This window comes from Podarcis tiliguerta, assembly GCF_965153285.1.
Source record: "Podarcis tiliguerta genome assembly, chromosome: 1".
NCBI lineage: Eukaryota > Metazoa > Chordata > Lepidosauria > Squamata > Lacertidae > Podarcis > Podarcis tiliguerta.
The window spans coordinates 13,867,966-13,881,005 of NC_139534.1; the positions used below are offsets into that span (position 1 = coordinate 13,867,966).

Below are 13,040 nucleotides of genomic sequence, written 5' to 3' on the forward strand. Positions count from 1 at the left end.
AAGTGCTGAAACTGCTTTTGTGAAAAGCGTCTGGCTTAGAGGTGGTGAACATGTGGTCCTCCAGATGCTTTTTTTGGGACTGTTTTTATTAATATTTCATTAAGAGAATTTCATTTGTAAAAAAGATAAAGAAAGAAGGGGGAGAAAGAAGGGAAAGAATGAGAGAGAATGATAAAAGAAAATAAAAAAATGCTGTTACATTTCCATGCATTATTATGCAGATCTATGTATTCTTTTTATCCTAATACAGTGGTACCCCGCAAGACAAATGCCTCGCAAGACGGAAAACCCGCTAGACAAAAGGGTTTTCCGTTTTTCAATGCGCTTCGCAGGACGAATTTCCTTATGGGCAACGAAAATGTCTTGCGAGTCTTGAGATTATTTTTCGCTCCCCACCCCCTTTTTCTAAGCCGCTAAACCGCTAATAGCCTTTTAGCAGCTAATCCGCTAATCCCTTAAGCCTTTAATAGCCGCTAAACCGCTAATAGCGCTAATCCGCTAAGCCGCTAATAGGGTTGCTTCGCAAGACGAAAAAACCGCTAGACGAAGAGACTCGCAGAACGAATTAATTTCGTCTTGCGAGGCACCACTGTACTCATATAATTGTCAGTAACCTAACCCATTCTGTGTAAACTCATTCCAGATACCATTGCATTAATCCAAAGAAAGACTGCGTCTATAAACTGTCCATTCATATGTTCCCAGTGTTATCAAGCCATTGTTAAAGGGGAATAGTATCTCTATTTTCCCCATTCATCAGTCTCTTGGTCACCATTAGTGCATGTAGAATCCATTTTCGCTGTCCTATTGTCAATTTCCATACAATGGGTATATAGTTCAAGAGCACATTCACCTCTGAAAATCTTAAAAATTTCCCCAAGTGTCTTGCTTATAGAGTCCAGCACTTTCTCCTAAAACGTAATAAGTGTGGGACACAGTAAAAGCATATGTTTCGAAGAAGCATTATCCATATTACATCTCCAACAAAGAGCTACATTAAATAGTCTTTTCTTATACAAACATAAGGGAGTCCAATAGATTCTAAATTGTATTTTCTGTTGTAGAAGTCTTAGTTTAAGATCTAGCGATACATCAAATGTGGTCCTTTAAACATTATTGAACTACAGTTCACAGCAGCCGTAGCCAAAGTAGACAGTGATCAGGGATGATGAGAGTTGTAGCCATTTACCACAATATCAGTAAAGATAAAGTAAAGGGACGCGGGTGGCACTGTGGGTTAAACCACAGCGCCTAGGGCTTGCCGATCAGAAGGTCAGTGGTTCGAATCCCCACAACGGGGTGAGCTCCCTGCTCCCTGCTCCTGCCCACCTAGCAGTTTGAAAGCATGTCAGTGCAAGTAGATAAACAGGTACCGCTCCGGCGGGAAGGTAAATGGCGTTTCCGTGTGCTGCTCTGGTTCGCCAGAAGCGGCTTAGTCATGCTGGCCACATGACCCGGAAGCTGTACGCCGGCTCCCTCGGCCAGTAAAGCGAGATGAGCGCCGCAACCCCAGAGTCGGTCACAACTGGACCTAATGGTCAGGGGTCCCTTTACCTTTAAGTAAAGATCAGTACAATCCAGGATAGAATTAAGTGCATTAAAGCACATTGTATTCTGTGTACTGTGGTGTTCTAGTTAATTCTACAGGCTTTGTGATAATTCTGTGGGCAGGCTAAATGAGGTCCTCAACTCCAGATGCTTGATGGAATGACATGTCACATTGGCTTCCTTAGCAAATTCCAAACTTATGAACTGGGTGACATCCAACTAAAGTTGAAAATGAAAAATAATAATAAAAATAATAGCAGCTGTGACTCAGGGGATAGCATATGGCTAAGCTGAGCACACACCCAGGCGATTCTGAGAATGTCCCTTTCTCAGAAGCTGCTCTCCACAGAATTCCCAAATTGCTGTTTCCTGGACCCTGAGTTCAAGACAGAGTGCTGTATTCATCTAGCCCAGAACGCGAGCAGAAGGCAGCTCAAGGACTCCTGCTAGCACAACTGCCCCCCCCCTTAGGCTTGTGCAATAATCTACAGTGGTACCTTGGGTTACAGACGCTTCAGGTTACAGACTCCGTTAACCCAGAAATAGTACCTCGGGTTAAGAACTTTGCTTCAGGATGAGAACAGAAATCGTGCAGCGGCAGCGGGAGACCCCGTTAGCTAAAGTGGTACCTCAGGTTAAGAACAGTTTCAGGTTAAGAACGGACCTCCAGAACAAATTAAGTACTTAACCCGAGGTACCACTGTATCCATATATCGCCCAGGACCAGTAATAGGGGCAGGCCGCCATGACGGCTCCTGAGTCCTTCTGCTACCATCGCCCAGCACGCTGAGGGAAAAACAAACTGCAGCCAGGCGCTGGAGGCAGAGGGACTCGGGAGCAGTGGCAGTTTCGCCAGCGATGTACCCCTGAGTGAAACCGCCAGCTTGTTCTTCCCTCTGCTTCAACAAGCCTCATGTCCCTCTGGCCTCTGGCTGGAGCACGCTGAAGGAACATGGGGCTTCCTCAGCTGGGGGGCAGGAAGGCTCGAAGAAGCACTCCTGCCCCCCAGCTGAGTCTTACCAGTCTCCCTTGCCTTCCGCCACCCTGGCATGGGTGAGGGGCAGTGGCGTAGCGTGGGTTGTCAGCACCCGGGGCAAGGCAAGTAATTTGCGCCCCCTAACCCGTGGATTTGCACCCCCTATCCCGTGGATTTGCGCCCCCTAACCCTACCCCCCAGATGTTGCGCCCGGTGCGGCCGGGCCCCCCTGCACCCCCCACGCTACGCCACTGGTGAGGGGAGGTGCCAGTGGGCTCCTTCTTCATCCAGGGAGGGAGAGGCTTGCTCCCATCCCTGCCCGTGCCAAGGCAGCGGATGAGGCAGGCCTACAAACAGAGGGTTGGCACCGCTGCCTCATCCGCCGCTGCTTGGACATGGGCTCTTTTCTGACATTGTGATGTACAGTGGTACCTCAGGATGCGAATGGGATCCGTTCCAGAGCCCCGTTCGCATCCTGAATGGAACGTAAGACTCGACGGCGTGTCTGCATGTGCGCGGACCACGTTTTGCGGCTTCTGCGCATGCGCATGATGTCTTTTTGAACATCTGCGCATGCACGAGCGGCAAAACTTTTGGGTTACTTCCGGGTTGCAACGGAGCGCAACCCGAAAGCGCTCAACCTGAAGCACATTCGACTCGAGGTATGACTGTACCGCCACATTGCGGTATTTAGCGGGCAGTATATTACGACGTTGGCAAATGGTTATCACCCAGCCCTACCCCCCATGCCTGCCCGAAACTTACTCTGGAGGGTCAGGAGAGACCCCAGGACAGTGCACAGGGCAAAGGGGGGGAGGTTCATCTGGCAAGTAATAAATGCTTGCACTGCTGGGACCATCAGAAGAACATGGCATCAATTTCCCCTTACAGTCTGGAAATTTCATGTGATCTTTTTCCACAGGCAAAATATTTTCAGGGCATGAACATGCTGTCTGCCCAAGTTTAAAAAGCTGTTGAAATCCTCCCTTTGAGACAAAATTCAGCTTGTATCTAGGTAGTCGGTGGATATACCGCTGGGGAATGCAGCCAGTTTTCGATACGATACGATATCTTTATTGTCATTGTCCCATACAGAACAAAGAAATTGAAAAATCTACATAAGACATTTAAAAACCCCTAAAAACTCTGAAACCCCATTTTAAAATACAATAGAGATTCCTTATAATGCGTTTAAAACCAGAATTGCATTTGGATAGAAACTGTTTCTCAGGCGGCTAGTCCTGGTTTTTATAACCCTATACCTTCTTCCAGAAGGCAGAAGCTGAAAGAGAGCATTTCCGGGGTGCGTACTATCCTGCGCTATCTCTGCAGCTTTCTTATGGCACCTGGAAGCATAGATTTGATCTAAGAGTGCACCCAGTTATTCTCTTCGCAGTCTTTACAACCCTGGACAGCGTTGTTTTACCCTGGCCGTGCGGCTCCCAAACCACACACACAGACCATAAGTTAATAGACTCTCCACAGTACAATGGTAAAATGCCATCAACAGGTCCTTTGAGAGATTGTTTTTCTGGAGGATTCTCAGAAAATATAACCTCTGCTGTGCTCTCTTCACCAGGTCTTTGCTGTTTTCTCCCCAGGTTAGGTCATCTCTCAACTCCATTCCCAGAAATCAAAACACCGAGACCTGTTCCACGCACTTCCCCTCAATAATAAGTGGCTGGATATTCAATTTACATTTCTTAAAGTCCACAATAATCTCTTTTGTTTTCTTTAAGTTAAGGAGTTTCCTCTTTTTTTAAAAAAGAAAAAAATAAAGCTGGCTAACCGTGGCCATTGCGTCAGTAACTTTCTGCTTAGATTAGTAAGAGGAAGAAGAGCTTCAGCGGTGGGCAAGAGCGGTCAGAGAGCCTCATCTCATGACTTGACATCTGGCAGGAAAAATATCTTACCCTGGAGAAAACTAAGGCGTGAAAGAGACAGCTGGTTTGGAACAAAGGGGAGGTTAAAAGCAGCTTTAAAACAACAACATAACCTTGCATGTCAAAATTGGTAATGATAGCACTGTCCAACGTGACTAAAATGAGATGGGCTGTGTTCTTGTGTGTGGACTGTGGAGGCCAGGGGTTGGGAACTTTGTAGCCTCCAGATGTTGATAAAATGCAACTCCCATCAGCACCAGCAAGCGTGGCCAACAGCCAGGGGTGATGGGAGCTATAGTTCATAACATCTGGAGGACCAGAGGTTCTGCACAGCTGGAATAGATTGATAATGTGGGTGGGCGTGAGACGTGGCACAAACTGATCCTAAATTAGTCTCTCACATTTCTAATAATAATAATAATAATAATAATAATAATTTTTATTATTCCCAGCCACTCTGGGCGGCTTCCCCCAAAAAATATTAAAATACTGTAATACATCAAGCATTAAAAGCTTCCCTAAACAGGGCTACCTTCAGATGTCTTCTAAAAGTCTGGTAGTTGTTGTTCTCTTTGACATCTGGCGCGAGGGCGTTTCACAGGGCGGGTGCCACTACCGAGAAGGCCCTCTGCCTGGTTCCCTGTAACCTCACTTCTCGCAGTGAGGGAACCACCAGAAGGCCCTCGGTGCTGGACCTCAGTGTCCGGGTAGAATGATGGGGGTGAAGACGCTCCTTGAAATATACTGGACCGAGGCCCTTTAGGGCTTTAAAGGTCAGCACCAACACTTTGAATTGTGCTCAGAAACGCACTGGGAGCCAATGTAGGTCTTTCAAGACCGGTGTTACATGGTCTTGGTGGCCACTCCCAGTCACCAGTCTAGCTGCCGCATTCTGGATTAATAGCAGTTTCTGGGTCACCTTCAAAGGTAGCCCCACGTAGAGCGCATTGCAGTACTCCAAGTGGGAGATAACCAGAGCATGCACCACGCTGGCGAGACAGTCCGCAGGCAGGTAGGGTCTCAGCCTACGTTCCAGATGGAGCTGGTAAACAGCTGCCCTGGACACAGATTTGACCTGTGCCTCCATGGACAGCTGTGAGTCCAGAATGACTCCCAGGCTGCGCACCTGGTCCTTCACCTGGTGGAAAGGTGGGGAAACCAGTTTCCAGAACAATTTAGCATCGTTCTTTAAGGAAGCGTTTAACAGTAAGGACCAGGAGATATATTCAAACGGCCTTTTCTTCATTGCTGACAGTGCTTTATATTCTCTTTTAAATTCAAGATACGACTTAAGACCCACTTTCCTATACTCTCTGCAAGAGTCCCTAAGATCTTTTTTCTTTCCACGACAATCATGGTCGAACCAGTCACGCCCTGTGGAATTAATGGTTTTGTCACCTGAATTTACGTTAGCTGAGACCACATCTTTTAGGAGTTCAGTAAGATTATCATGTGCCTCAATAGAAGCTTCTGTAGATTAACCATTTATAATTTTTGATCTTAAATGAATTGCTGGTTCCGAATTGAGTCTGGTGTTAACTGCAGTAGACTACAGTGGTACCTCAGGTTACATACATTTCAGGTTACAGACGCTTCAGGTTACAGACTCCGCTAACCCGTAAATAGTACCTCGGGTTAAGAACTTTGCTTCAGGATGAGAACAGAAATCGTGCTCCGGCGGCAGCGGGAATCCCCATTAGCTAAAGTGGTGCTTCAGGTTAAGAACAGTCCTCCAGAACAAATTAAGTACTTAACCAGAGGTACCACTGTACTTCAGAGACCGTTTTATTCTTTGCTTCATAGGGACGTCTGCCTCGCGGTTTGGCACCTGTAATTAATTAACTAATAAGCAAACCTTCTAAAAGCAGCTTCTTTCATTTTTCAGCGAGGGGAATTTGGCCACAAAGCAAGTTGTTTTCCTCCAGAGGCCTGTTATGTGGAGCCCAGCTGCTCAGACGCCTGAGGTAAGAACGATGATCTGAGTAGGTATGAGTGAACAGAAAGATGCAGGTGTGGCGCAACGGCTGTTAAAATTTGCCTGTGTTGTTTGCATGCTTCCACTGTGCTTCGTGACTGAGCAAGAGGAGTTTAAAGCCTCAGCCAGAGTTGTTGGCTCAGAGGATTTTGCCCAACTTTTCTCCTGTGCTCTTCTTTAAACTTGCTTCTTCACAAACAGGCTAAGATAACACTGTGTAGACTTAGAAAATAATAGTAATACAATAACCACTAGCTCCCCCCCCCCTTAGATTCTTTGTTGAATTTTCTGCAAAACCATTTGGCGTTCCTCTGCAGTCCAGGGCAAGCATACAAATTATGCCTGGGGCTGTGTCTGGGAAAGAAAGAACTTCATTATAACCCCGGCAGCAGCAACAGAGGTTTCCTTCCCCCCCACTCCACAATAAGGAGCACATTGTGTGAGGTTACGCAATGACTAGGATGAGCTGTGCGACAGACTATTATCCGTTTCCTCACGGGTTGGGGAAAAAAAGACGTTAAAAGGGCTCAGAATAGTTTGTGCAGTTGCTGACCTCAGATGATCCGTCGTCCAGCTGGGTAATTTCCCTGCGAGGAGTATCTGTGCAGAAACCACACTGGCTATTTTGCTGCTGCCTGAGCAGGGTGTGGTGGCAGAGTCCCCACGGCTTGCAGTTGCCCTCTCTCCATAGTCACCGTGGCCAGATCACTGGGTTATTATTAACATTTTCTTTTTTCTTCTTCTTTTTTAATAAATTTTTAATTAGATTTTCCACAAGGATAACACAAACCACAAAGCAGAATGATACACAAAAACAGAAGGGGGGGGAAAGAGAACAATAAACAGATAAACAATAACAACAAACTTCATTCTTCACAAATCCAACTTTTTAAACATCTTGGTTGACTTCCTCAAATCCCTCCCTTCTGAGTTTCCTTGTAATTAAAAGTAACAGCTTTCCAATATCATTATTAAATAAACAGTTTCCAATTATAGTCCGTCTTAGTCACTTTTCTTAGCATTCTAAATCCCATTTATTTAATTATAACTTAGTTTAATCCTAGGCCTATTTGTTTCTTTCAAGTAATTTCTAATTTTTTATATTACAATATTTATTCAAACAGTCCTTAAATTTCCTCCAGTCCTCTTGAAACTCCTCTTCTTTCTGGTCGCGGATTCTTCCAGTCAGGTCAGCTAGCTCCGAAAATGTTAATTTATTAACATTTTAAATGTTAAATTATTAACATTTTCCTTAACAGGGCATCCCTACAAGCTACTGTTATGGATACCTTAAATGCAACATCTGGCAGTGAGGTTCATGTATTCCCAAACTTAGGGCTCCAGCTGTTTTTGGACCACAACTTCCATCATCCCTAGCTAGGATTTGTAATCCAAAAACAGCTGGGGACTACTGCGGCCCGTGTTTTGTCAGTCCCAAAATGGAAAACGAGCGAGGTCCCAGCTAAAGAAGAATGACGACTTAAACTGGTGGGATATGCGCAGCTTGAGGACCTAACACAGAATAAGAGGACATACGTTTAAAGAAGACTGGAAAATGTTTATCGAATATTTTGGGGGGAATTGTGCACACTTGAAAACGTTGGCAGCGTTAAGATAAATTCAGCCGTGTATACAAGTTTTGATGGATGTAATAATGGGAAATTGAATGTTTTTGTTGATGTAAAATATGCAGGGATTTATATGCAAAATGTACCATGGAAAGTGAAGAAGGGAAGTCAGTGATATTTTAAGGTTGTTTAAATGAATATTCCAAATTGTAAAACAGAAAATTTAATAAAAATATATAAACCGCTGGCGACCCAAGTTTAGGAAATCCTGCTCTAAACTAAAAAGTCCCAAACAGTGTTTTCCCATCCCTTCAGTCATTTGTGTTGCCCTTTTTTGAACCTTCCCCAATTCTTCAATATCCGTTTTGAGGCGAGGCAACCAGAACCGTGCAGAGTACTCCAAATGCAGACACACCATAGCTTTGAATAACAGCGTTATGAAAGCAGCAGTTTTATTTTTTATTCCTTTCCTAACGATCCCCAGCACGAAATGTACCTTTTGCCGCAACTGCTGCACACCGCCTCTGATCAAAGCATTCAGAGATGGCTGCACATTATTCCTGTTCGGGCATCAGAAACATGCAAGCAGCAGCTGTCTAGTGCCTCCAGTTCTCAGTCCATGCATGCTCAAAAGCCTGTTTCCATGGGCACATGCGTTGCTCTCACTGATTCAGGGTGAATGGCGTGTGCAATAGAAAACATCTCCTATTCCTCAGTTTGTCCAAGGCAAATTCTGGATGTGCCCAGAAAAAGTTAGCAACACTTACACTGCAATCCTGCACATATCTACTCACAAGTACTAATTAATTCAGTGGGGCTTACTCCCAGTATATAGGTCCTATTGAAATCAGTGGGATTTAAGTCATCATGACTTTTTGAATTCCTTTCAATGATATCAACCAAGTTGCGTTGGATCTAAAAGGTAAAGGTAAAGGTACCCCTGCCTGTACGGGCCAGTCTTGACAGACTCTAGGGTTGTGCGCCCATCTCACTCAAAGAGGCCAAGGGCGAGCGCTGTCCGAAGACACTTCCGGGTCACGTGGCCAGCGTGACATCGCTGCTCTGGCGAGCCAGAGCCGCACACGGAAACGCCGTTTACCTTCCCGCTAGTAAGCGGTCCCTATTTATCTACTTGCGCCCGGGGGTGCTTTCGAACTGCTAGGTTGGCAGGCACTGGGACCGAGCAACGGGAGTGCACCCCGCCGCGGGGATTCGAACCGCCGACCTTTCGATCGGCAAGCCCTAGGCACTGAGGCTTTAACCCACAGCGCCACCCGCGTCCCTGCGTTGGATCTAAGTTAGCATAAAACCTCAGTGCCTAGGACTTGCTGATCGTTAGGTCGGCGGTTCGAATCCCCGCGGCGGGGTGAGCTCCCGTCGTTCGGTCCTTGCTCCTGCCCACCTAGCAGTTCGAAAGCACCTCTAAGTGCAAGTAGATAAATAGGTAACGCTTTATAGCGGGAAGGTAAACGGCGTTTCCGTGTGCTGCGCTGGTGCTGGCTCGCCAGAGCAGCTTCGTCACACTTGCCACGTGACCCGGAAGTGTCTTCGGACGGCGCTGGCTCCTGGCCTTTAAGCGAGATGAGCGCGCAACCCTAGAGTCTGTCAAGACTGGCCCGTACTGGCAGGGATACCTTTAGCTTTACCTTTAAGTTCATAAACTTTTATTTTAACATTAAGTGCCAACTTTTAAAAAATTATTAAATTGACATTCAAGAAAAACTGTCCTTTTAAGGAGCTCCAGAAAGGCACATTATCCATGATCTTCTAAGCTATTAAACCTAGAGTGCAATGCAAGTTTACTCAGCAGTTAAGTCCCAGTTGCTCCCAGGTCAGTGTGCTAATACAATTGCCTTAACAACTTTCTGTGCATAACATCCTCAGAGACTTAAGATTAAAATGTGAGGCATCAAGCACAAACCGCCCCTTCCAATTAAGAAATTTATTATTCCTACTTTTATTTTATTTATTTTTTTAAAATAACCTAAAACAAAATAACTAGATTACAGTAATGTAACATTTATTTAAAATTATCTTCAGTGAATTGGCAGCCCTCTCTCTCCCTGTTTCCTTCCTTCGCTGCTTTTTTATAATGAGGAAAACAGAAGAAGGAAAGAAATGTGATCGGGGTAGCAGCTCTGTTTAAAAACCTTTGCTCTGGCTAAACCTCTACTGCATTACATGCCGAAGTAATATTAAGTTCTGGGAGATTTCCTTCCAGAGATGCAATAAGCTAAGCAGCACAGGAAGCATTTAAGAACTCCCATAACTTTTACGTACTTCAATGTGCCCTGTTTTTGCATAGGAAGGATATCAGCTGGCTGCCCCATTCTGGCAAATACCTCCCACATACTAGTCCAGGAGGCTGAGGTTTTCAGTTACAACGAAATCAAAGAGAGGGTACAGAATGGCAACCTTATGCCTCCGGACCTCAAAGGCTGCAAAGGTCAAACAACTGCTATCCCCACCCCCAGGGCTATTTGACACAGAATATTTAAACCGTAGGGCAGAGACAGACGGCCCTCCTCTTCTGTGCTTCAAAGATTCGCCCGTCCCTTTTGATTCAAAACCTTTAGAAGCATTTTTCAAATCGCAGTCTCCTATAGCTAGCAGCTGCCCTTACGTTGCTAAAGTTGCCCATGTTGTGGCGCCTTGTAAATGATGCTGTTTAATAAACCATAGGCGCTTTGATGAGACAAAGGCTCCAAGCTTACAGGGCCACCCTGACCATGTCTACTGAGAAGTAAGTCCCACTGAATCCAAGGAAACTTATTCCCAAGTAAATGGGGTTGAGGATTGCAGCCTTTGTGAATAGACCCATCGAAATCAATGGGATTCGTCGGTTTCGATGGGTCTTCTCGAGGCGTTTTTAGACTTTGTAGAAGGGAAAGGGGAAGAGGACAAAACTTATTCCTAGAATTGCCCACTCAGTACTAAACAGAGGCTAGGTAAAGGTAAAGGGACCCCTGACCATTAGGTCCAGTCGTGGCCGACTCTGTGGTTGCGGCACTCATCTCACTTTACTGGCTGAGGGAGCCGGTGTACAGCTTCCGGGTCATGTGGCCAGCATGACTAAGCCACTTCTGGTGAACCAGAGCAGTGCACGGAAACGCCGTTTACCTTCCCGCCAGAGCGGTACCTATTTATCTACTTGCACTGGTGTGCTTTCGAACTGCTAGGCTGGCAGGAGCAGGGACCGAGCAACGGGAGCTCACCCCGTCGCGGGGATTCGAACCGCCGACCTTCTGATCGACAAGTCCTAGCCTCTGTGGTTTAACCCACAGCGCCACCCGTGTCCCTAAACAGAGGCTACAGGAAACCAATTTTCCAGTGGGAAGAGCAATGCTCTAATCACACACGCCATGCTCCTGAGGCTCCGATACCAGTTCAAGTATTGGCTATGAAGTATTGATTTAGGTTCCTAATGCAGACCCAAGTCGTATCTCTGAGAGCTTACTTTTATGTTCTGCTTGGTTCAGAATGTCTTTGGAGAATTATTCTAGGTAACCCTCTAGGTCAAAATCAAAAGCAGCATCTCCAGCATCACCAAAATATGCTTTTGAGCCCCAGCCTGTTATGCAGACAAGACCAAATTAAGGATTCTTTATCCAAAAGTTTCAATGGGTGTTGGGAGTGTGAGATTCTTTGCCTGTTGCATTAATTTTTGGTCCCCGTTACAATGTAAGAGTATGGTGCAAAGTTATTACTTGGCAGGGTCCCCCCCGTAGCTCACTTGCACAGCATCTAAAGGCTTTTCAAACTCCTGGGAACTTGGCTTTACCCAGCATTGGCCACACATAATTATGAAGACAGGGATGGGGAACGGCATGCCAGAATTGCAGCTAACTTTCGCTTCAGACAATAGATGTCAAAGTTTCTATCACTGCACAGGAAACCAGTGCGTGGGACCAGACTGTAAATTCTGCAAATATTCAGCCATTTCATTCCCCATTCTTTTGTTCCCAGATCCAAGTGCACATTCTTTCAGCTCCCTTCCTCTGTGAACTCTTAATTCAAATATTCTTTTTTTCCCCCGTTTCAGAAGAAATCCACCAAGCAACTTAGAGAAGAAAAAGGAAAGGCTCCAAGCAGAAGTGTTGGATTAGACACAGCTACTTCCCAGCCTGCACAAAATACACAAGCTGCGGATGAGTTTCATCTATCGCCTTCTGCAGAGTGTTGGCCCAAGGACAGAGCAGTCCATTTTGAAAGCTTTGCCGGATTCAGCAGCAGCGATGGCATACTAAGGGAACTAGATGATGGGCAGTTTGAGCAAGAAGATGGAGTCACTCAGGTCACTTGCATGTGACCAGAAAACGGATTAGATGGACCTGTACATATATATTTTTTTTAATGTAAAAATAGAAATTGCTTTTTATATGTGTCGGTATAATTTTCTCCCTTTGTCTTATACAAACATGTGCACATTATACTTCCCCTCAACTGTAAATATGCTCATAAAAAAAGGTAAAGGAAAATAGCACAACTCTTATTTGTTTAGTGCTAACTTTTGAGTGAGGTCTGTTTTACTGGGATTTTGAATTTCTAGAACAGCACTATATGACATCTCAGCAGTCTTTCTGTCAATTGGAAGTAACTGCAGATAGGGCGTTGCCTTCTGCTCTTCTGCAAAACATGAGACTTTTTACAAAGTGCTTGAAATGTAATACAGCAGCATTTCTCTTAATATACTGTTTTAAATTTCATAAGCTTAACACCAAATTAAAACTGTACATAGAGAACCGTGTGCCATTTTTAGGTTTCAGGTTTAAACTCTCCTCGTGTTAAAAGAGTGCAAACTCAAACACTATAATAAAAAATTGGTACTAAAAACAACTCACTAATAGTGTGCAGTCATAAGTGTTATTAGGTGGCTATTTGTGAATGACTGGAAATCATGACCTACAGAAGAGAGATAAACGGGTTTAAACCCAGTGCCTTGATTTACTTCTCGTTGTAGAGGCCTTATGGATATTTGATGCTGCATTGTACAAAGGTTCAAAATACATGTGAGATTAAAAGTTCCTGTGCAGGCTTTTAAAAACACAAATTGCATCAGCAGGAGTGATAATTAACTGGATCAGAGCAGT

The 13,040-nt window shown here is 45.1% G+C and overlaps 1 protein-coding gene and 1 long non-coding RNA gene across 3 annotated transcripts in view; both read left to right on the forward strand.

Annotated features, from left to right (window-relative positions):
• The window catches only part of RFTN2 (raftlin family member 2), a 53,486-nt gene extending 40,700 nt beyond the window's left edge, over positions 1–12,786 (forward strand). Inside the window, exons 8-9 of one of the 2 annotated variants that reach the window (XM_083410314.1) lie at positions 6,293–6,371; positions 11,993–12,786. In XM_083410314.1, coding sequence (XP_083266440.1) covers positions 6,293–6,371; positions 11,993–12,259 — 346 coding nt within the window. In that variant the 3' untranslated portion in view covers positions 12,260–12,786. The remainder of the gene's footprint in view (positions 1–6,292; positions 6,372–11,992) is intronic. The other variant, XM_083410315.1, reaches the window with a different exon arrangement.
• LOC310665504 lies at positions 7,160–9,919 on the forward strand. Its single transcript, XR_014505504.1, has 2 exons — positions 7,160–8,872; positions 9,604–9,919. It is a non-coding gene; the product is annotated as an uncharacterized lncRNA (long non-coding RNA).
• Positions 12,787–13,040: the final 254 nt, after the last annotated feature.